This window comes from Lissotriton vulgaris, chromosome 2_1 (assembly GCF_964263255.1).
Source record: "Lissotriton vulgaris chromosome 2_1, aLisVul1.2, whole genome shotgun sequence".
NCBI lineage: Eukaryota > Metazoa > Chordata > Amphibia > Caudata > Salamandridae > Lissotriton > Lissotriton vulgaris.
The window spans coordinates 62,031,298-62,056,611 of NC_141687.1; the positions used below are offsets into that span (position 1 = coordinate 62,031,298).

The window sequence follows — 25,314 nt, forward strand, 5'->3', positions numbered from 1 at the left end:
CAACTAGAAGTGTCCTAATCTACTTGTATCACTGATAATGGGAAATGCTCCACTCAGATGTAGGACCCATGTGGGGTCATAAAGGTTTAGAACTTAAGCACAGGTATGTAACTCTTAAATAAAAAGTAGTTATCAATTCAGTAAACAAATGTGGTTTCGGATTGATTTTAAATGAGAAAATGTAAATTAAGAATAAACCAAGTTAATTCGTAATTTTCACCCTTTTCAAAGTGTTGCATTTACAACCAGCAGGCATCTTGCTCCTAGTGGCTGGTAGACACCGTGCCATACTTGTAACTTAAAAACAATCATTTTCTTTTCAATGAGAGACATTTAAAGTGGAAAAAAGTTTCAATGAAACATAGTGTTAATGTTTCTCTACCTTAAGCCACTTAATGTTTTAGGAAACACGATTCTTCCCTTTAAAGGCCTAACATTAACAAATGACTATTTGTTATAAATTTTGCACCCCATCTATAGTTCTCTGGGAGTAAAATACCTGCAGTTTGTAAAGATACTGACATGGGAAGAACACTAAACTACGGTGTTATGTAATGCAGAGAAAAAAACTTAACTCTTCAGTTGAATTTTCTTCCATTTCAAAAATGTCACATGTACACACAGCAGGTAGCATGCTCCCAGTGGCTGGTACGCTGCCATATTTATAACTGAAAAATATGGTAGTTTGTTGTTAAATGGAAGAAATTTAAAGTGCAGACAAATTGCCTTGAGAACATTTTTTTGCAACACTTTTCTGCACTTTAAATTTGTCATTAAAAAAGGTGATATGTTTAGGTTGGTTTTACTTTTAATGGTGCCACAGATGGTCACAGGTATGTCATGTGCACAAGTACATACAACTGGTTTAGTCACCCATAAACATATATCCCATTAATGTACACGTTCATACATCACAGACCATGCACTCACCAACGCACATGGCAGCCTTATTATAGTACCCTTAGTCACAATATTTTGTTCAAACCACATTATCAGGCTCAAAGGATGTGAGGTTTATATTCAATGAAGCGGGGCGACGGGGTGTCTGGTAACATTGCACGAGTGGATTGGCCTTCAGTAGCTCAATGATTCACAGATAAGAAGTAGCTCTCAGTACAGAAAAGGTTGGAGACCCGACTTAGACGGTTGTGCAGAAAATGTTTGACCCAGCTCAGTCTAGGTTGATGCAAAGCAGTATCTTCCGATGGATATTTAAAGTTAGTTCAAGCCAACATTGCAGACTGGCTACCAGTTGGGTAGCCCTGGAGTCACGACTGGTGTCTCCTCCCACCAAGAACCATTCAGTACAAACTTAAGACTTCGCCAACTTGCAGTGTTTGCCACAATTAACAACCGATTTTAACTGATAAAACACCTTTATTTTACAAAAAATAAAAACATACTATAATACACATGATACAAAGTAGACTAATTTTACGACATGTACTTGGCCACAGCTTTGGTGCCCTCGGACAGGGCGTGCTTTGAAAGTTCTCCAGGGAGCACCAGTTTCACAGCGGTCTGGATCTCACGGCTGGTTATAGTGCTTCGATTGTTGTAGAGGGCGAGTCTAGCCGCCTCTGAAGCCACTCGCTCGAAGACGTCTCCATTGATGGAGTCCATAATCTTCATGGCACCAAGCGAGAGGGCCAGATCAGGGTGGACCTGTCGGAGGACAGAGCGGGTTAGGGTCACAGTCAAACATGTAACAGAGGTTAAGGTAAACCAAATTGGAAGGACAAACACAAACCAGTGTCAACTCATTCAAAAGAAGCAGTAGACCCATAGACTAACAGGCATAAAACTCCTTTAAAGTGGCACTGCTCTCATGAAGGATTGAGTACTGCTGAAGGCCAGGCTTTAGTTTATTTCCCAATATCCCACAGTGCACACAAACCCAGCTTTGGAATTCAGGAATTCAACACTCATTTGTTTTAGATAAGGTCCTCATCCCCATTCAGACCAGTGTTGGACACTCCACCCCCACCAGATGGACGCACTGCCCAAGCATATAATATCTGGTTTCCATACTAGAGTCCCAACCGAAGAAAACAAAACCTGCAGCATTTTAAAAAGTGCATAACGACTGCCTTTATAAAAAAAAATGCATCTGAGAAACTAACCCGTCATGATGGAGAACACTTGAGATGTAAAATACCTTTCAAGTGGTGCAATGCACCTACTTGAGAATAAATTAAAGAACCAATAGCAAGAGGTGATAAAAAAACCTGAATGAGTTAAATACCATTGCAAATATATTTAAAGAATGAGTTAATAGGTCTTAGAGAGCTGCTGAGTCAGGCCAGACCTAGAAAGGTCTAAAGCTAGGCAGACCACCATTGCATATCCACGCCTCCGGTGGCGGACGTCTGGTCTCTTTAGACTTGTATCTGTTCCCAGATCAATACACAGAGTCACAGCAAAGGGGTGAAGGAAAAGAGCCCAGTAGGGACTGCACGCATGCACAGGCGGCTGAGTGACAGGTGTCAATCACCCACAGCCTGTTTCATGTGAGACCATTGTTATCCACACGAGTCTGCCACAACCTTCTGACCAAGTCGCTGCCCACGAGGACCTCCAGGGCTGGGGCTCTTAACAGAAGGGCCAGGATGGGTCAAATCTTGAAGTCCGTGAACACAAGGAGCTGAGGTTCAGGTTCTACAGCCCGCAGGACACTACTAAAATATTAATGCACTTTGAGTGTAAAGAGTGGGGCTTCAACAGGTCTTGCACTCACTTTTGTAAGATCTTAAGTGTTAAATGAAAGTAATGTTTCTATTTTTCTGAGTGGACAGGGGGTAGAAGTTGAGCACTCACCGTCCTACACAAGTTTTTACTCTTCCAATTAGGCTATGGCCGCCCAGTAGAGAGCCTATTATTACAGTGTAGGAACCTAAAGAAGATTTAATGCCCCATTAAAGACCGGCAGCCGTGTTGGAAGGAGAGTCTAGCAAGGCACCAGTATTAGGTGGGTTCCTGGTATATACAGGACATAGGTAACTAGGGTCTATCTGGTCATAAGGTCCATGACCTCGGGATCTACACAGGAGCACCACTGAACAGACTCCAAAAGACAGAATACAGCCCGTCAGTTACCACATCACCCCAGGTGTTCTGACCTATGGTCAGAGGGTCTTCCTGCAGGGCGTGCTGCATTTCCTACCGGCTGGCCTACAGCCATGAACCACCCTCACCCGACGGAGTCCAGAGATGCTTGTAGACCAGAGCCCTGCACTCACTGGTCCCCGACTGACGGGTCAGTGGTGGAACATCCTTACCAGGCCAGGCAGCAGGACTCTGGAATCCAGTCCCCGCAGAGTCTAGAAACATCCAACACACCTGGAATTAAGGGAGGCAGAAAAGGTCCGTCCCCACTCAGCCCCAGAGGACCTCACATCCACCAAAGAAGTTCAAAGTCCATCGACAACACAAAACTATCTCCTAGCATGTACAGAGATCTTCTCTGTAATACTTCTTGCTAAAGTGCCAAAAATACTGCTTGCTAAAGTGCAGCTTAAAGGTTACACAGTAGGGGTGCCCCATTGGCCATCACGAACATGACCCCATAATCCACGGGCAGTGCTTACAACAGAAGAGTACACGTGCGGGAAGTACCTTGTTACTAGGAAGAGTTGGTACTCCATTATAAGTACTGCCCCGGTGCTGAGAAGTGCAGTTCTCATCCGTTCAAATTAAAGTGCATGTCCTCAGCACCTGCCAGTGTAAAGCAAGGACCGTCAGCAGGCCACTGGAGTGATGCAGCAAACTGGACTAAATTATGTGGCAAGAAGAGGCAAACCATGCGGTACATTTTAGGATAGTTTTACCCCACTGTAATTTTTACATATACTGATACGAATGAGGTGAAATATTGTCCAAGACCGTATCAGTTTAACAACCAAATACAGAAATAAGCAAATGAAAGACTTGTTAACCTTTGCTGAGGGCCATTTTATTTGGCAAATCCATAATTAAACGAAAAATACATAATTTCCTAATTCCAGGGGCCCTGGTCATGGGGCCACACCATCAGCCCACTCTCTTCCAAGCCATTGATTAGTTTGCAGCCAGTCCACAGAGCACTTCAGCGCCTTTCCAGGGGCAGGAACCGCTCAGCCATCAACTAGATTACATTGAGCCCCTACACCCGACCCCAGACCACTGCTGTGGGGGCAGGATTTCACCTTAAGTCACTGCTTTCACTCCCCCCTGAATCAGAAGTTAAAATGTACATTGTTGTAAACTCACCTGCTTGAGCACTTTGTAGATGTAGCTGGCGTAATTCTCCTTCCTTCCCTTTCCTTTGTGCTGCACCACAGACTTGGTCACCTTCTTGGCACTCTCCTCGTGAGCCACTGGAGTCTTCATAGCGCTACAAAAACTGAGCATAAGGGCATTGGAAAGTTAGAACCAAACACATGAACTCACTGATTAGCTGCAGAAACCTTTCCATAGGAGAAGGTGACCCCGGGAAGGATGCCAGGCATCTGTTGCAATCAATGGACTGCAAGGACCAGCATGCTTTGCGTTTGGATAAAGAACCAGACAGCAGAGGCTGTTATGGTTCACAATATTTACAACAAGGGGTGGTGAGGGACAGAGTCTCTGAATTAAGCAGAAAGCTCTCACCCAGTCAAGAGATCAGGGCTAGATCCAACACCGTTTTTTAGCTCACTGCACCATCCCAGTTTCAGAACCTGGCTGTATGCAAATTAGTCTGTTCCTGTCCCAGTGCATGATGGGAACAGGGCAAACCAAACTACAAAAGCCAATTCTTACACTGGGAAGGAAACAAGCTCCCGGGGACCGGTTTCTGGCATTACAGCCGTCTTCGGCCCGGTTTGCTTGAATCCTGATGGTGCAATGAGCAAGGGTCTCACATCTGAGAATACCCTTCCACGCTTAGGGTGGACAAAAATATTTACAACAAGGGGTGGTGAGGGACAGAGTCTCTGAATTAAGCAGAAAGCTCTCACCCAGTCAAGAGATCAGGGCTAGATCCAACACCGTTTTTTAGCTCACTGCACCATCCCAGTTTCAGAACCTGGCTGTATGCAAATTAGTCTGTTCCTGTCCCAGTGCATGATGGGAACAGGGCAAACCAAACTACAAAAGCCAATTCTTACACTCGGAAGGAAACAAGCTCCCGGGGACCGGTTTCTGGCATTACAGCCGTCTTCGGCCCGGTTTGCTTGAATCCTGATGGTGCAATGAGCAAGGGTCTCACATCTGAGAATACCCTTCCACGCTTAGGGTGGACAAAAATATTTACAACAAGGGGTGGTGAGGGACAGAGTCTCTGAATTAAGCAGAAAGCTCTCACCCAGTCAAGAGATCAGGGCAAGATCCAACACCGTTTTTTAGCTCACTGCACCATCCCAGTTTCAGAACCTGGCTGTATGCAAATTAGTCTGTTCCTGTCCCAGTGCATGATGGGAACAGGGCAAACCAAACTACAAAAGCCAATTCTTACACTGGGAAGGAAACAAGCTCCCGGGGACCGGTTTCTGGCATTACAGCCGTCTTCGGCCCGGTTTGCTTGAATCCTGATGGTGCAATGAGCAAGGGTCTCACATCTGAGAATACCCTTCCACGCTTAGGGTGGACAAAAATATTTACAACAAGGGGTGGTGAGGGACAGAGTCTCTGAATTAAGCAGAAAGCTCTCACCCAGTCAAGAGATCAGGGCTAGATCCAACACCGTTTTTTAGCTCACTGCACCATCCCAGTTTCAGAACCTGGCTGTATGCAAATTAGTCTGTTCCTGTCCCAGTGCATGATGGGAACAGGGCAAACCAAACTACAAAAGCCAATTCTTACACTGGGAAGGAAACAAGCTCCCGGGGACCGGTTTCTGGCATTACAGCCGTCTTCGGCCCGGTTTGCTTGAATCCTGATGGTGCAATGAGCAAGGGTCTCACATCTGAGAATACCCTTCCACGCTTAGGGTGGACAAAAATATTTACAACAAGGGGTGGTGAGGGACAGAGTCTCTGAATTAAGCAGAAAGCTCTCACCCAGTCAAGAGATCAGGGCTAGATCCAACACCGTTTTTTAGCTCACTGCACCATCCCAGTTTCAGAACCTGGCTGTATGCAAATTAGTCTGTTCCTGTCCCAGTGCATGATGGGAACAGGGCAAACCAAACTACAAAAGCCAATTCTTACACTGGGAAGGAAACAAGCTCCCGGGGACCGGTTTCTGGCATTACAGCCGTCTTCGGCCCGGTTTGCTTGAATCCTGATGGTGCAATGAGCAAGGGTCTCACATCTGAGAATACCCTTCCACGCTTAGGGTGGACAAAAATATTTACAACAAGGGGTGGTGAGGGACAGAGTCTCTGAATTAAGCAGAAAGCTCTCACCCAGTCAAGAGATCAGGGCTAGATCCAACACCGTTTTTTAGCTCACTGCACCATCCCAGTTTCAGAACCTGGCTGTATGCAAATTAGTCTGTTCCTGTCCCAGTGCATGATGGGAACAGGGCAAACCAAACTACAAAAGCCAATTCTTACACTGGGAAGGAAACAAGCTCCCGGGGACCGGTTTCTGGCATTACAGCCGTCTTCGGCCCGGTTTGCTTGAATCCTGATGGTGCAATGAGCAAGGGTCTCACATCTGAGAATACCCTTCCACGCTTAGGGTGGACAAAAATATTTACAACAAGGGGTGGTGAGGGACAGAGTCTCTGAATTAAGCAGAAAGCTCTCACCCAGTCAAGAGATCAGGGCTAGATCCAACACCGTTTTTTAGCTCACTGCACCATCCCAGTTTCAGAACCTGGCTGTATGCAAATTAGTCTGTTCCTGTCCCAGTGCATGATGGGAACAGGGCAAACCAAACTACAAAAGCCAATTCTTACACTGGGAAGGAAACAAGCTCCCGGGGACCGGTTTCTGGCATTACAGCCGTCTTCGGCCCGGTTTGCTTGAATCCTGATGGTGCAATGAGCAAGGGTCTCACATCTGAGAATACCCTTCCACGCTTAGGGTGGACAAAAATATTTACAACAAGGGGTGGTGAGGGACAGAGTCTCTGAATTAAGCAGAAAGCTCTCACCCAGTCAAGAGATCAGGGCTAGATCCAACACCGTTTTTTAGCTCACTGCACCATCCCAGTTTCAGAACCTGGCTGTATGCAAATTAGTCTGTTCCTGTCCCAGTGCATGATGGGAACAGGGCAAACCAAACTACAAAAGCCAATTCTTACACTGGGAAGGAAACAAGCTCCCGGGGACCGGTTTCTGGCATTACAGCCGTCTTCGGCCCGGTTTGCTTGAATCCTGATGGTGCAATGAGCAAGGGTCTCACATCTGATGCACTGGGCCAGGGACAGACTGATTTGCATATAGCCAGGTTCTGAGCTGGGATGGGGCAGTGAGATAAATAACGGTGATGGATCAAGCCCTGATCTTTGGACTGGGTAAGAGTGGTCTGCTCAATTCAGACACTCTGTTCATCACCACCCCCTTTTGTAAATCGATTTTGGCCACTATAGGTGTGGCAGGGTATACTCAGACATGAGTCCCTTTCTCACTGCTCCATCAGGATTCAAGCAAGCCGGGCCGAAGAGGCTGAAATGCCAGAAACCGGTCCCCGGTAGCTTGTCTCCTTTCTGGTAAAGAATTGGCTTGGTAGTTTAGTCTGCCCTGTTCCCACTGGGCCAGGGACAGACTGATTTGCATATAGCCAGGTTCTGAGCTGGGATGGGGCAGTGAGATAAATAACGGTGATGGATCAAGCCCTGATCTTTGGACTGGGTAAGAGTGGTCTGCTCAATTCAGACACTCTGTTCATCACCACCCCCTTTTGTAAATCGATTTTGGCCACTATAGGTGTGGCAGGGTATACTCAGACATGAGTCCCTTTCTCACTGCTCCATCAGGATTCAAGCAAGCCGGGCCGAAGAGGCTGAAATGCCAGAAACCGGTCCCCGGTAGCTTGTCTCCTTTCTGGTAAAGAATTGGCTTGGTAGTTTAGTCTGCCCTGTTCCCATGATGCACTGGGCCAGGGACAGACTGATTTGCATATAGCCAGGTTCTGAGCTGGGATGGGGCAGTGAGATAAATAACGGTGATGGATCAAGCCCTGATCTTTGGACTGGGTAAGAGTGGTCTGCTCAATTCAGACACTCTGTTCATCATCACCCCCTTTTGTAAATCGGTTATGGTTCACAAGGCATTGAGAAAAGCTCCCATCCTTTTTGTACCCCTCAAGGCTCTAGATCCAGCTCGATAGCAGAGCTGTCTGCAAGATCTATCATGATCAGTTCTTTGGAATATACACAGCATGTCTGGGCTCCTCACGGCAGTGTACTCACCTCATGCAGCTGGTGACTTAGGGCCTCATTCCGACATCCAGGAAGGGCCTCCATTAGAAGGAACAAGGGACTATTTGGCATCTGAAGAGAACACCCAATCAGGTTTCTCGTTCCCTTATTTTATCTACATCTATTCTATACAGAAGCAGGTAATTTTTTGCAGCACTGAAATAGGAATACAATAGGTTATAATCTTAAGTGTCATTGGTGAAGGTCGGCGTTTACGTATTAGTACTTTATAGCCAGACCTTCCAGATGTGCCAGTGGGCGTTTTAAACTGAAGACAGCGGACAGGAATCTATAATTTACACTTTGGGGGCGTTGAACGGCAAACACATGGCCTAGAAATGCAAGCCACCCCTCTGGGAGCGGTGGAATGATGAATCCCACGACACCACCCGGAAGCAGTCAAGGCTACCGTGAATTCTGGATGTTTGAGACGTCCAGAGTGGCGGCTTTCTAGGGTACAGCTGCCCCAATAAGTGGCTAAGTTAGGTATATAGGCTTAAAAATAAACCGCTGCCATGTAGAGCCATCTTGTGAGGATAGCAGAGTCACCCCGGTTCCAAAGCGCTTCCCTCACTAGCGTTTACTACCATATTATAACTAGGGTGAGGCTTCAAGGCGCCCCTCAGGTGGACTGGAAGATGAGAGCCCATTTCTGGCAATAGTCTTAGCATGGTGCCCACCACCACGAGGGTAGCGGTCAGACTAGCCCGGCTGACACTTAACTGGCCAGAGAGCGCCGAGATAATGTTAAACCCCCTCGCAGCGCAGACATAAAAATATATGACGGTAGGTATCTGGTGGCCCCGATAAGAATCTTTGGAGTAGGGCTGTGTGCACCAATTAAACTACCTAAGGCCCCCAACCCAAGTCGTAGGAAGCCAGATAAAGGGCGCCCGGGGAGTGGTCGGATTAGAAGACCCGAATTTAGAGATGGGGAGAGACCCCAGGTGAGCTGGACACCCCTCGGGCCTCCCCCCAGAGCCACAAACAACCACTGGAGAAACACTTGGTATTCTAGGAAAAAAGATATATAGCTTGCAATTCCTACCAATATATCTCTCAACCAGGCCGCGGAGTTGACGCACAGCATGAGTGCTACCCGCACGCAAAGCGCCTCGAGGTATTATCAGGGGTGGCTTACGCTACATAAATAACCGCCCCCGACCATAACGCCATATTTCAAAACGGCACGCCACCTCCAAACCCATCCACTTCCGCACACTCCTTCAGCGGGCAGAATCAAACAAACAACAGAACGAAATTAAATACGTAAAGAAAGAAATCAGTTACCCGGTGCGTGAACAAGCGAAAATTCAAAAACCAGCATCTATGGAAAACAACCAACTCTTAGAGAGAACATCCCGCGTTATATACGAGTAAGTGATTGGAGAAGGAGCTAAGAGCCCCCCCCCACCCCTCAATCAATTAGCGCCCCGCCACTTCCGATCTCATTAACTGCCTCACTCACCCACCCTCATCCCCATAATTGAACAAGATACACCTCTCTGCCTCACGCCTTACCTGCAACGAATGTAACCCCCCCCCCCCCCCATTGCATTGTGGTACCTGTAGTTCGAATCACTCGTTGCTCGTCCTTCAGTATAGAAAAGGTTCACAGCTCAGATCAACACTACTCGATTCCTGTTGTCCCATCTCAGATGGGAATAATTCACTCAGTTCTGGTTTGATGCCATATTCTGGAACTTGCAAGTTCGCTTTGCCCATTTCATGTATAGGACTGCCATTATCAGAATGTAAACAAAACAGGCCATGGCAAAGCCAATTGTTCTGGCGTTGACTGCCAGCCTTTTTGGTTTTCCCAATGCTTGTTGTTTGTCATTGTTTTTGTACAATTTGACACGTTTCAGCGAAAATGACTTTTTCAGTGCTTTTCCAACTCCAAATACAACTGGCACAAAGAACTCTTGGTTTTTTTAAATGTCACAGCCATTGCTATATTATTGGAGCCAGTGTAATGACAGCACACAGAGATGGCAGCCAAAGACGACAACAACATGAAGCGATAGACGACACCATTATTAGTTGTGTTTGAAACGAGGCCTTACAGTCTGCATTAAATCTGGTAAAACAAGAAATTGGTCCCATGCAAGGGGAATTTGAGTTTCATTCACACACATTGTCATTAGCAGCTCTCATTATATATGCAGGACCCCCGAGAGGTTTACAGGGTGTCCAAAACATATGGATTATTCCTTAATCAGTATCAATTGCAATTTTTGTGTAAGCGTTGCCAAATGGCCAAGCTCTCCTGGGCTTTGCTTAAGTGGGAATTCTGCCAATCAGAGTATTCCGTGAGTGACGTCATGCTCCAGTGCTGCATAAACTGCACTCACTGCTCTGCCTCCTGCAAACAGATGCAGACCTTAGTCGATAGAAGTCACATACTGTCTCTCTAGATAATAAGCCACTGAATCCGGGCCATCAAGATTTAGTCAACTACACAGTGACTTTTAATCATTTAGTGATTGATAATAATTGGCCTGAAGAGACAAGATCCACATTGCTCTGTCATGGTACAGGAAGCAAGTTAGGCAACACTGTAGGACCACCTTCAAAAAGAGAAAGAAGACTTACACAGAAATGTATGTTGTGAAAGGTCAGATGGGTGGGAGTCAGTTTCAGATGCGGGAGTGACCACCAGGGACTCTTCAGCTGCTAATGTGATAGTTCTTCTAAGAATGGCTTTGTCTGATGGACAGGAAAGAGTATTTCCATGCTCTGAGATTCAGGGGCTTCAGGGACCTCAATGGACATTACATTTGCCCAGGCTTTTCACACAGCTGTGATAAGGGTCAAGGTTCCTGAGGAGGTAAAGCCAGTAGATGGCTCCACGCTCTCTCCAGGGCCTGCGCATTGGCACACGCCTATGATTTCCTTGGTGTGTTTGGAAGTCATAATGAAATGATGTCTTTTCCTTCGATTGAGGCGCCTCAGTTTAATGCTGAGCTGCCATGGTTGACAGCGCACAGCTGCAGGATTGATAGGGCCCTGAGGACATTACCAGTACATCCTGGTTGCTCTCTCCCCAGTTGTTTTCAACCAGTGAATCGTTCCATAGTCACCTTTCAGAAGCATCAGCAGAAATAATAAAGGCAGATCGAAGGGTGAGAAAGTGGCCAAGCTTCGTCTTTGATCGAGAAGGTGAAGTGCAAGGTTTTCACGGATTTGTAGATTGAAAAGTGGCTGGTGGTCATACGGAGTTGAAGAGGAAGCAAACTCCGGGATTCAGCATTATTTGGGGGAATATTCTAAATCGATTGGTTCCTTTTCTGGAGAACAGGAGAGTCTGCAAAAGAATGTTCACAGAGCTGAGGTTGTGCTCAGGCACAGCCAATGAGAACATGCAACACAAGTATTGGGCCTAAACTATAACACACCCAACGGTAAATAGAGAGGCCTTGGTTACCGGAATAAGCGAAGGGTGGCAAGTGGCCATATATAGAGGCCCTACATTGGAGGCCAAGGACTACAAGAGAAGTGTTTGTACTACCTGGAGCCGGTGAGCAAAATATTTCGGACGGCCGACGTTGTGTTCCCATGGACTAGATGAGAGCCAACCAATTCCTAAATGTCAATTTGTAGTAAATAAAGAATTTTCTTTCAACATCTCTGAGCAAGAAAAAAGGAAGCGCTAGTTTTGCTATTTGTGTCTAGAATTACAATTTCCAGGAAGAACTTTTATCTTGTCAGTGTTTACATTTAAATGGCTGTCATACACCCATTTGGCGATGGCTGTAAGGTGATCCTTTGTGCGCCATTGAACTGGTGCCTGGGTATCTGGTAGTTTTTAGGTAAGTTGGCTGTTGTGACGATGATCTGCATTGCAGTAGAATTTGTATTAAACATTATGCTCAGAACGGCCATAGTGGTCTAGTAGAAGTTGAAAAGGGTAGGGCCGTGGGTGACTTCACAACGGATGTCGCGAATGGTTGGACGGTACAGTGAGATTCGATAAAACCATATCACCATACTCTGGTAAAACTCTTGTGTTCATTTGTTGCATGCATTTCTGTGAGTCTTTCGTCTTCTGGTAACATACACAGATAAAAGTTGCTGCCTCTTCCACCGCTTCTGGTGTTGAAAATTTTGCCTGCTTCGTTTTTCCCATCAATATTTCCTTTACTTCGCCTTAAAATAAGTGAAGAAGAATTAAATGTCTTGAATGTCTTTAGAAGCCAGAAAGTGCAGAAGAATGCCTCCAGTGGCAAGTAAGTCTCCCAGGTCACATTTCTGATTTTCTGGCCTCCTCCTGGTTTCAGTTTTGAGCTTTCTCAGTCAGCCCCTATTCCTAGTGTCTGGTCACTACATCTGCACTTGAAGAGTGTCCATCTAAGGTTTACCTTTCAGACCACTGTGGGGTGTCCTCCAAGACTTATCAGTGGCATTCTTCTTTATGGCATCGCCCTAGATGTATCTTTGACTCTGCCGCATTACATCTATGTAAGATGTGTTTTGGGTTCCTAAGGAATGTAGGTTTGTTTCTGTGCGTGGCTTTGGCTAGTAGTGGCCTATAATGGGGGGGGGGAATGGGGGCTACTGCTGTGTGTGCTGCGCTCAGTGTATCTGCATTTATTATGTGTTCCCCCTCCCCGAGTCAAGTGAGCAAGAGCTGGCGGTCGCTCTTTCAGGGCATTAGTGTCAGCTCTCTGGAACTCACTACCTGTGACTATCAGGAGTACGCAGAATCACCTAGCAAAGGGGTCAAAATTCAGGACAAAAATTCAGGACAGGAGGTCAAAATTTCGGGGCAACAGGTATGCTTTGCAGACACATCAGAGGATGTCATGCAATAGTATATAAATGAATAGGCAAGGAACATAAGTACAAGTCACTTCTCAACCCTGCCACTGGTCCTTCCCTGTCATTTCCCCTGCCCCGTCGCCACTCCAGCCCGTTCACTGCTCCTACCCATTCAGCACTCCTGCTCATGCCCAATCACTGCTCCTGCCCAATCACTGCTGCCGCCCAGTCACTTCTCCTGCCTCGTCTCTTCTCCTGCATCGTCACTTCTCCTGCCCCATCACTTCTCCTGCCCCATCACCGCTCCTGCCCCATCACCTCTCCTGCCCCGTCACCTCTCCTGCCCCGTCACCTCATCTGCCCCGTCGCCGCTCCTGCCCCGTCGCCGCTCCTGCCCCGTCTGCCGCTCCTGCCCCGTCTGCCCCGTCTGCCGCTCCTGCCCCGTTCACCGCTCCTACCCATTCACTTCTCCTGCACCGTCACATCTCCTGCCCCGTCACTTCTCCTGCCCTGTCACTTCTCCTACCCAGTTACTGCTCTTGTCCCGTCCACTGCTCCTGCCCCGTCCACTGCTCCTGCCCCGTCCACTGCTCCTGCCCCGATCACCGCTCCTGCCTCGTTCACTGCTCCTACCCATTCACTTCTCCTGCTCCGTCACTGCTCCTGTCCCATCACTGCTCCTGCCCCATCACTTTTCCTGCCCCTGCTCCTGCCCCGACACTTTTCCTGCCCCGTCACCGCTCCTGCCCAGTCACCGCTCCTGCCCCGTCACCGCTCCTGCCCGTTCACTGCTTCTGCCGTTCACTGCTCCTGTCATGTCAGCACTCCTGCCCGATCACCGCCCCTGCCTTGTTCGCCGCTCCTGTCCTTTCATTGCTCCTGCCTGGTTAGCGCTCCTTCTCATGCCTAATCACCACTCCTGTCCTGTCACTTCTCCTGCCCCGTCACCTTTCCAGCCCCGTCACCTCTCCTGCCCAGTCACCACTCCTGCGGAATGCACTGCCAGCAACCTGCCAGGCCAGTGTTCAACCCTTGTATCACCTTCGCTCCATGCTTCTGAAAGGTAAGAAGAAAAAAAACGCGCATTTGCGTTTCAAATGTCCGATCGTGTAGCAGCCACTTCCAAAGACCATACATGACAGTAACCGGATTTAAGACCCCGTTCTCCCGATTTTTTTTAAAAAATCTCCCACTTTGCTCTTCTGTAATGTTGGCATGTATGCTGAATGCACATGGCCAATACTTAACATGGACGCGAGGGGGCGCCCAACGACCGCGCTCCTCCACTGTCCGCGCTGTTGCTTTGCCGTAATGCACCGTCACGCTTTGACTTCTCTCGGCGACTGCAGCGCCTGGAGATTTCGGGCCGGTGATTGGCTCCGCGGAGCTCCCGCCGCTCTCCAGCCTCTCAGAGGCCTGTGGTCTGGTCAGCAGCTCCGGGCTCCGCTTCCTGATGCTTTCAACACCCAGGGCCGGTGTTCTAACTAAATTCGCACCCCGTCGTTTTGTACACCCCCTACGTCAGAGGGGTGCCGATTTATGCAGGTTCTGCCTGTATATTCGCGCTGCCCCATCTGGTTGTGCACCCTCTCCTTGCGCATCCGTGAACAGGCCCACTACCACCACGGGGCATGGAAGCCAGGATGGCAGAGCATGCAGAGGCAGCGCCGCTGCTGAGGAGGTGGAAACAGGCCTCTTCAGCAGCGCGGGCTGTATTTGGCCGCACTATGCTTTAAGATGCCTCTTGGTTCAGCTCCCCCCTTCCCTAGGGGGGGGGGGTGGGGGGGGGGGGGGTAGTGATAGGGAATGGAGGCAGGGAAGGAGCTGGGCCAGCAGACCACAGCACGGGGTCTGCTGAGTCATACATTTCATTTTAGGACTTCGGCAGGGAGGTGCGGTGGGTCATTGAAGCTCAGGCGTCGGTCACAGGGCCCTCTTCCTCCTGGGCTGGGAAGTGTCCCAGAGAAGAGAGGGGCTGCGGCTGCATACTGTGAGGAGAGGAGGGGGTGGGGTGGGATGAAGGGGGAGGAGCAGGGTGAAAGGGTGGGAGGGAAGTGGACAGCTTGCAGGGGGTGCTGTGGAAAAATGTGCAGAAAAAAGCGCCTGCCACAAACTGCACTTTAATATCACAAAACTGACGTTTGGTTGTCAACCTTGAGGACTAAACTTTATCTATGTTTTTATAATTAACAATTGAACTTTGTGAGGACATCTTCCTGTGGGAATTAAGTCACCGCTTGCCCAAAAATCAGGACAAGAAGCACAGTCATTTTAATTTCCTCCAAGATCCTGAGGTATCGTGAAATAAAAGCATTGTTGGGAAATAATAACTGTAACATGGTTGTCACATGAAGACTGCAATTGGGAGCCCAGCCTTGCAAGCAGGGGCTGTCGTCATGAAGTGAACAATGGCCAAGCTAAGCAGAGGTGAACTGCAGTTCGAGTGCAAAGCAAGTAACTCAGCGCCATAAAGAGATGGCACCTACCATGGCGTAGAGATGGGTGCTGAAGGTGGCACCTACCATGGCGTAGAGATGCGTGCTGAAGGTGGCACCTACCATGGCGTAGAGATGGCTGAAGGTGGCACCTACCATGGCGTTGAGATGGCTGAAGGTGGCACCTACCATGGCGTAGAGATGGGTGCTGAAGGTGGTACCTACCGTGGCGTAGAGATGGCTGAAGGTGGCACCTACCGTGTGGCTCTCTTGTTTCCACAACTGTAAATCAGGATGACTAGTACTGTGGGGTGGGGGGAGCTAGAGGGCTCTTTTCTGCTCTTTACATTTCTGGTCCTGACAGGATTCCGTGGAAGCGTCTGATCCTCTCATGCGTTCGGTCTAACACCGCTTACACATCAAGTTTGTCCAGAAAAGGGCAGCGTGTGCAGTATTTTTATTTCTACGTCTCGTTGCTATGATGAAGTCTGTTTTCGAAGGGGAAAGTGAGCGGCTGTCCACATCAGACAGGACCCCTCCCAAGCCCAGAGGCCGCCGTGCCTTCGATGGTACAGATTCCTAGGTGATGACAGGTCCCAGGCTGGGACTTCTTGCAGCCACAGGTGTAGTGACGTTTGGACACCACTCTCTCTCCTCAAATGTCTTATACGTGATAACGCGCCCGAGTCGGGCGGGAGACTCCCGATTTTTACAGCAGGAAATACTAAACTTTTTGTTGCTTCACACCTGAAATTGCCTTCACTACAATGGAAGTCAGTGGAAAAAATAAACTCCCCCGTATTTTCTACAAAACTTTCCTCTTCTCAAATGTTGGCACATATGTCAGGTGCACGATTTTCTGGTTGCAGGAGAAATCTAGTGTTTGGTTTGGTGGCGCCTCAGGCAGCTGCCCCTATTGCCATAGAAAGGGGCATGTATATGGCTGCAGGTGAATTTAACTGGTTTTCGCCTAATGTGGGATGATGAAATGCGGAGGGTGGTCGACATAGGGGTTTAACCCTTTGCAGACATCTGTGTGCTACTTGGAGGTCACCGCCTCCACATATCTGGTGGTCCTCAGTCTGAGGTGATAGCGTGCCACTGGGGGTGTAAAGGCAACACCTGTTATTTACAGCATTACAAAAACGCAGCTTCCATGATGACAAGCATCTTATGCCGAATCAAACATTTAGTTATTCGTCACTGGAGGTCATGTTGAGTTTTTTAGTGTAGGAGTATATAAGAATATTCAGAATCTGTAACTACTACTTGAGGTACACCGGCTATTTTACTCAGCTGAACATACTCTTAACCCCATTGCGTCCAAAAGGTGGACCCCATTTTATTCTGAAATTGATAAGGAAACAAACCCTTAGAAGCTTTAAAGGCAGCTTTTTGGGGCGCCTTTTATGGCTACGAACCCCTAGAGGTCATATGGTGGCATAGAGTTGTTACCTTGGCTAAGGCAAGCCTTTAGCTGTATCCAGGCCCTAATGTGACTGTGTCTGGCCAGCATCATGGATCCTTTTGTGCACCTTAAAAACCAGCATTGCAAAAAGCCAATGCCAATAAATCTTAAAAGTTGGGGCATTCCCTCCTTGCTGCTCCCCTCACAAAGGGCCGGCTGCTTTTATGAAGCTCCCAAGACACGTGTTCCCCTGTTCTTTGTTTTAGCTCCTGTGTATCAGTGCACCGTGTAAGCGCACACGCATACCCTGCTCTCTCTGGAACACTCACTCTGCAGAGTCACTCTCACTCTGCAGTCACTCTCACTCTGCAGTCACTCTCACTCTGCCGTCACTCTCACTCTGCTGTCACTCTCACTCTGCTGTCACTCTCACGTCACTCTCACTCTGCAGTCACTCTCACTCTGCAGTCACTCTCACTCACAGACGGCTGGTGGTGTGTGTGCCTGGTGAAAGCGTGCAATGAAGGCTGGTGTTGTATGTGCTTGGTGAAAGCATGCACTGACGGCTGGTGGTGTGTGTGTGTTCCTGGTGAAAGCGTGCAGTGACGGCTGGTGTTGTGTCTGCCTGTTGAAAGTGTACACCGACGGCTGGTGGTGTGTGTGTGTGCCTGGTGAGTGTGTGGTAATGAGTGTTTGTGTGGTGTTGTGTGTGTATGATGTTTGTGTATGTGTGGTGTTGTGTTGCGTGTGTGGTGTGTGTGGTGTGTGTGTGTGGTGTGTGTCTGTGTGGTCTTGTGTGATCCTCTGTGAGACACCGGGGTCTGTCGTCTGGAATGGAAGCTTTGGTCAGATGGGGGAGCATGGAAATGTTGCGCTACTGTGAAAGAGCTGGCAGGTGATTGGGGTCCCCCTTAGTAGGCAAAGACTCTGAAAGCAGTGCCCCTGTCTTTAACACCACCACACCAGTGTGCCTCAAGTAACATGTGCCAGGTACAACCCCCAGAGTTTGGTTGTGCTATTGAATGGTCAAAGATCCTCTGTTCAATGGTACTCATTTTATCGACCTCAGAAGGATGAAAAGCTATGTAAAGTCATGTGGAATCAAACAAGTGAACATGTGAGTATAGGAGAGCAAACACAGATCCTTGGAGTAGGCACATTAGCTCCTTGGGCCACCAATGTAATACATAACTGTTACCATACCACATGTCCCAGTAAGATAGCGGTGTTCGGACAGTGTAGTGACACACACAGTAGAGTGTTTTACTGCTACTGCCTGTCTTCAGAGCAGCCTGTGACCGAAAAGGGGGCTCTCTGTAAGCTATATAAGCTATATAAATATTCCATTGAGGTCCTAATGGAAGCAGATCCTTTGAAAGTCAGCAGTATAGTATTATATTGATATAGCTCTCCCTACCAAGTGCACCTCCCTGAACCCGCGGCGCCGGTATATAGTAGTGCAGCTGACTTGCTGTGGCTGCTATTAATAAATACAATGAATGCTTCAATCGTTCTGAGCTGCCTGTTCCTCTGCCTTTAGTTTACTGTGTTGGAGAGCTGTGCAGCCGCTGCCTGGCTCCCTTCTGCTCCGTTTTCAGTTGCCTGCCTTGGCTGGCAGTTATGTGGTTAACGCTGCTCAAGCAGGAGTAGTGTTCGCCGCTGGATCTTGAAAGCGCATGTGTGCAATCACACGCATGTGCAGTAAACGGCCAGGAGAGTGGGGAGCTTAAAAATTCATGCAGCCAAGACATGGGGTTTCCACGCATGCGCATAATGCGTGGAAACGCGGGGGGTGTAAATACAGATGGGGTGGGTCTATTGATAGTACACCCCTGTTCTAACTATATTTCCACCCCCGTCGTTTTGTACACCCCCTACGTCAGAGGGGTGTCGTTTCATGCAGGTTCTGTCTGTGTATTCGTGCATCCTCGTCTGGCTGCACACCCTACGAGTGTCACTCACTGTGCGCATGCGTGCTTCGGTTTATTGATTTTATTTATGCATTTTTCTCTCGTGACATTATTCCCATTTGTGCGGGGGAAAAATAACCCAATCTGGCAACACTGGTTGCGGCAGAATTTATAATTTATTTGGGGTCTACTGTCACTGAGTGTCACCAAATAAATTATAAATGATAAATGCCGCCGCAACGGACCTCGAGTGCAGCGCGGCCGCCCCTCAATTGTGCCGCCTGGGGCGGACCGCCCCCCCCTAGCTACGCCGCTGAGAGGATGGTTGTGGTAGCAGCGGGTGTGGTGAAGCAGTGCTCCTTGTAATGTCTTCATGTTTTATGGGGCCACAGAGGGTAACACAGTCACGTTTTGAATAACAGGCAGAAGTCACCTGCACCAGGTGTTCACTACAATCCAATGAGTCTCAGTAACTGAGTGTTTACAAGACTGATGCAACAAGATGAGGCATTAAGTATGTTCACACAGAGAGCACGTGTGCAGAGATGTCAGGCGGTGAATGCAGCTGAGTGCCACAGTCCTGCGTCCTGAGTTCCCGAGACCCCCCCTATCACTCCTGCAGACCTGGTGTGCAGGGCTCACTCAACCAATACTTCACAATAGGAACAGAACTGAAGCATGAGGAGAAGATTACACGCCAGTATGTTACAAAAGCAAACGTTACATTACATGAGACAAAAGTGACTATCGTGAGCAAACAAAATACATGAGGAGCAAACGGTGCACAGGAGGAGAAAGTGACGTGTGCAGCGAACACAGTACAAGCAAAGGCATAATACTGCACCAGAAACCGACTGCTCGACCGCTGTTGTCCACACATACTGAAGTGCTCGGTCAGTGACACAGGGTGGCATCTGCTCATGTATCTAAACATAGCTCACTCAATCCTGACCCTCACTCAATCCTGACCCTCACTCAGTCCTGACTCTCACTCCTGACCTGGCACTCACTCACTCCTGACCCTCACTCAATCCTGACTCTCACTCCTGACCTGGCCCTCAATCACTCCTGACCCTCACTCAATCCTGACCCTCACTCAATCCTGACTCTCACTCCTGATCTGGCCCTCACTCACTCCTGATCTGGCCCTCACTCAATCCTGACTCTCACTCCTGACCTGGCCCTCTCTCACTCCTGACCTGGCCCTCACTCACTCCTGACCTGGCCCTCACTCAATCCTGACTCTCACTCCTGACCTGGCCCTCACTCACTCCTGACCCTCACTCAATCCTGACTCTCACTCCTGACCTGGCCCTCACTCACTCCTGACCCTCACTCAATCCTGACCCTCACTCAATCCTGACTCTCACTCCTGACCTGGCCCTCACTCACTCCTCACCTGGCCCTCACTCACTCCTGACCCTCACTCAATCCTGACTCTCACTCCTGACCTGGCCCTCACTCACTCCTGACCAAATGCCTGTTTCATGTTGAAGAAGTTGCCTTCTTAGGTGTAGGAGTACAAGGAAAGAAGAAACACAAGCAGAGACGGAGGGCGAAGGGCTAGGTGAGGAGGAGGAGAGAGGAAGGAGAGTGAAGGGGAGAGCAGAAGCGAGAACCGATAGGTGGAAGATGAAAGAACTGAGAAAAAAGAAGGCAAAGAGAGCAGGTTGAAAGCAAAGGAGAGTTAAAGTGTGACAGAGGGCAGAAAAGGCAGAGAGAGGAAGAAGGGTGGCAAGAGCGAAAGGAGCTGAAGAACAAACATGGCGAGGCAATCGGAGAGGGAGAAGGGCATAGGAAGGGAGAAGAAAGGAGACGAAGTAGACGGGTAAGACGTGACGGGTCAAGATAAGAAAAGGACGAAGAAAAGATTATGATGAAACTGACGAAGAGGGAAGGGGAGAAGGGAGGGGGGAGTGTGAGCAGAGGAGCATTCACAGCCATAGAAGACACAAATGAAACTGACGAAGAGGGAGGGGGAGAAGGGAGGAGGAGTGCGAGCAGAGGAGCCTGATTACAGCAATAAAACACAGATGGCAGCTGTGCATGTGCACGCGCTCGTGAACACAAGCTGGAGGCTAGCAAAAGCCTCTGGTGGCACTTTTCAAACCCACTTACTAAATGTCTCGAAGAGACAGCATGCGCTGTCTCAGGCAAGACCTTACAAGGAGAAAGTATAAAGAGAACAAAAACTACATGGAAAGAAAACTGAAATAAGAAACCAAAGTTTAAGTAATATAAATTTCAAGATACTTAGGTTTGAACCTTTGTCTGGTGCAAGAGGTATCCAAAGTATTAGAACAGCTAGGTACGGAGGATCCTTCAAACCTGCACGTGGCTTCCTTTGACAACATTTATTTGGAAGATTATAGGTTAGAGTCTGTTTGCTGTAAGACATTTTCTTGCACATTCTCTTGCTCAACAACAACAGAAAAGTCATCTGCAAGCTTAGATAGATCATTATGAATCAGAACACTTTTCTGTAAAAGATCATATTTTTGTACAGAGTCAGGATCTACAGACACCTTCACATCAAAAGGAAAATTAGACATTCTTTTGGGACCATTTGTAGAATTAGCGCTGCAAAGAGAATCCGTAGAAGTAACAAGGCTAGTTTTGGGATTCATACTTTGAAAAAAGCCAGTGGAGGTAACAACTCCACCTTTCACTTAAGCAACATTCCTTTTACTCCACCACTTCCCACCAGAGACCATAACAGCATGTTTACTGATTTTCCCAATTTGTGTATCAGGATAGAATGTTGAGCCTCTTGTTTTAAATGGTCTCCTTACTCGGACACGTTCAGCCACTGTGAAATGATCCTCTTTAACATTGTTAGATAAGTCATACCTGATTTGGGATTTGGGTTGACTCTCTTTAGCTCTTACTTGATCATAATGAGGAACGTGGTTGAGACTATCAGTATTGGTAACGACCCATTCAGTAGAGAGTTCATTAAGTGATTGTCTACCCCTTAACATGGCAAAAGGAGTCACTCCAGGAGTGGAGTGCGGAGTATTATTATAAGACCAAACTCTATCAACCAACAACTCTTGTACATGTAGGCCAGAAGAGGAAGCAAGTTCAATGGACTCTTTCAAAATACAACTAACCCTTTCCACCAAACCATTGCCTTGTGGACTATAGAGGGCAGTAGTGAGATGTTTGACTCCAAGATTGTTAAAAAAACTTCTCATATTGTGTGATATGAATTGTACACCATTATTTGACACCAAAAATGCAGGTATACCTTCAGAACGAAAAAGTTGCAGCAAACATGTAATAACATTTTCAGTGTTGGGATCTTTCATAAATTTAAATGAAACCCACTTTGAAAAGTAGTCCACAATGGTTAGAATATATCTGAAACCATCATTAACTCCACTAATGGGACCTACAAAATCAATGCCTAGTTTTTCCCAGGGTCTCTGGGAAGGTTAACCGGGCGTAAGGGAGAGTTGTGAGTACGAAGAGTTTTCTCTGCTTGACTACATTGACTGCAATTACTTAAAATAGTTTCAACCAAAATGTCCATTCCGGGCCACCAATAATATAAATGTAATCTTTTTTTCGTTTCAGTGATACCTGTATGTCCTTTATGTGCTAAAGTAATGAGTTTACCTCTTAGGATAGCAGGAGGAACCAGTGAGGAAGCTCTCATAATGAAATTACCTTCTACACTTAGCTCATCTTTAACCTTGAAGTACGAGATTAACTATTTTCCAATTTGAGCTTCTCTGGGCCAACCACAAGAAATAAACTTTTTGAGGGTGACCTGGCAAGGGTCAAATGTAGAAGCTTTTTCCCAATCAAGCTCAGAAATAACTTCCTTAGTCAGGACCAAACCATCAAGAAACCTGTAGGAGAGTAGGGTCTGCTTTCCTATGGTCACCCCACTTTTTGCTTTTTGCTTCACTGGTTTTCGACTTAGATGTGGCTGTGGGCCTGCTAATCAGAACCACAGCCCTGCTGTTCTCGCTCTAAATTCACACCATGTACTTTAGGTACATCATCAATTGCGATTCTCCTATTAACATGACCAGAGAATCTGGATTTCATTAAAGACACGGAGGCTAACATTATGCATACAACTTTTAATGCAGTCCAAGCATAGCCGCATATGTCACAAAGCAAAAGTTCCAACTTAGAATACATATGAACCAACAATAGCATGAATCACTAGGCAATCAGCCTCTTTTAAATGTGGTGACAGTGAGAAAGGAAATGTCCAAACAACTCCAATGAAACATCAAACTTGAAGAAGGATGACGGAAGAATACACCATCCACGATTGATTCACCAGATGTGGAATCAAGACAACATCAATAAAGGTTATCTGCAAAACAAAGAAAGGTTGTTAATAAACCCAAATAAAAATATTAAGGATTTGAATAATAAACAATCAGCTAAATAACAGTCCTGAAAAGGAAAAGAAAGTAAGCTTGTAAGTAAAATATTCAAATAAGCATATCATATCATAAAAATCAACCAGTACCGTAATATATCATATAATCAACCATCGAGGGAAAGGGTGGGAGGGATAATGTTAGCCTCCGTGTCTTTAATGAAATCCAGATTCTCTGGTCATGTTAATAGGAGAATCGCAATTTCATTACAAGACCGGAGGCTACCATTATGCATGTTGGTAGCCATGTAAAACAACATTAGACATGTGAGATACAGGTTTGCAATAATGATGAGCAAAGGTTCTAGCATTAGACCAATCACCAGCCTTTAGAATATCATCTAACTTACCACCTGACCAGAATGACTTACTGGCCATTGCGCCTCTAATAGAATGTGATTTAAAAATATCCAGATTGATTCCAGCAAGCTTCATGACTGTCTTAACCCATCTAGCAATAGAGGAAGATGAAATACCTTTGTGGGGTTTAACAAAAGAGATGAGTAATTGAGATACATTCAAAGGACGAAGAGAGTTCATTCTAACCTTGTATTCTTTCATACATTGAACAACACAGAGTTTAGTGCAACTATCAAAACGAGGATAGAAAATAGAATCTGACAGTTTTAGTTCTTCTATGTATTTCAAAATTAACCCCAAACATATCATAAGATCTATAGGAAATATCAAGAGCTTTAACATCAGAAACTCTTCTGCATGAAATTAAGCAAAGAAGAGTAGCTAATTCGATAGGAAGATTCTTCCTGCTGAGAAGAGAATTGACTGGCCAAGAACAGAAAAGGTCGAGAATTAAGTTAACATCCCAAAGAGATTGATGTCTAGGTTGAGGAGGTCTTCTAAGTCTGATACTCTTAAGTATTCTACAAATAATAGGATTTTTACCTACCGTTTTATTGTTAATTAGAGAATGTCCAGCAGAAATAGCAGATCTAAAACAATTGAGAGATCTGTAACTTAAACCTCTGTCGACTTGTTCTCCAAGAAAATTAACCAGACTTTCCAAATGTTGTTGTACCGGTAATGTGTCCCAGGGGCCCACGACTCTCTAAGGAGAGTTGAAGCTGTTGACGAAAGTCTTGCGAGATCGTTAGATCTCCTGACACCTTCCAAGCAAGAAGGTTCAAATTCCCTGTCTGAACAAGAGGGTGAATTTGACAGTCAGCGTCTGTGAGAAGATCTTTCAGAGGAGGAATTAGGAAGGGAAAATCGTAGGTTAGTTCCAGAGCTGTTGGGAACCATGCTTGGGATGGCCAAAACCTAGTTACTAGGACAATTGAGGAACGTTCTTGTCTCACTTTCTGAAGGAGTCTCTGGATCATTGCGAATGGAGGGAAGGCATAAGCGTTGATCCCTTCCCAAGATTGGAGAAAGGCATTCACTGCTAGAGCACCGGGATCGGGCATCCAGCTTAAATAGGATACCAATTGGGTAGTCAATCTGCTCGCAAATAGGTCTATTTGGAATGGGCCCCAGAAATGATTCAGGGAGTTGAAAACAGAAGTGTTGAGTTTCCAATCGCTGTAATCCAAGATGAATCTTGAATTCCAATCTGCGCAAAGATTGGATTTCCCGGGAAGGTATTCTGCTCTCAGAGAGATTTTGTGTTCTAGGCAGAAAAACCAAAGCTTCTTTGCTAGATTGGAGAGGTCTTCTGACTTGGTCCCTCCTAGACGGTTTATGTAAGCGAGGGCAGACATGTTGTCCATTTTCAATATGACTGATCTTCCTTTAAGGAAGCGTTTTAAGCTCATTAGAGCATAAAGTCCTGCAGTTAATTCTAGATAATTGATGTGGTGCAGTGACTCTTGCTGCGACCAAATACCTCCAGTGTTTTGGTCCTGTAGACAAGCACCCCAGCCATGAAGGCGGGCATCCGATTCTAGAATAAAATTTGGTGCTGAACCAAAGATCGCTCTCTCATTCCATGCATCTAGATTGTCTAACCACCATGTTAGTTCTAAGATTGCTTATGGGTTTAAGGAAATTTGATCTCCGTACCAAAGACCTGATCTGAGAGCTCTTGCTTTTATTCTCTGAAGGGCTCGAT

General features: G+C 46.9%; 1 protein-coding gene across 1 annotated transcript in view; it reads right to left on the bottom strand.

Moving 5' to 3' along the window:
• Positions 1–1,363: 1,363 nt before the first annotated feature.
• The window catches only part of LOC147729566 (histone H2B-like), an 80,784-nt gene continuing 56,833 nt past the window's right edge, over positions 1,364–25,314 (bottom strand). The window contains exons 2-3 of the mRNA XM_086958457.1: positions 4,249–4,381; positions 1,364–1,665 (exon numbers count right to left, since the gene is read on the bottom strand). Coding sequence (XP_086814583.1) covers positions 1,435–1,665; positions 4,249–4,368 — 351 coding nt within the window. The 5' untranslated portion in view covers positions 4,369–4,381 and the 3' untranslated portion in view covers positions 1,364–1,434. The remainder of the gene's footprint in view (positions 1,666–4,248; positions 4,382–25,314) is intronic.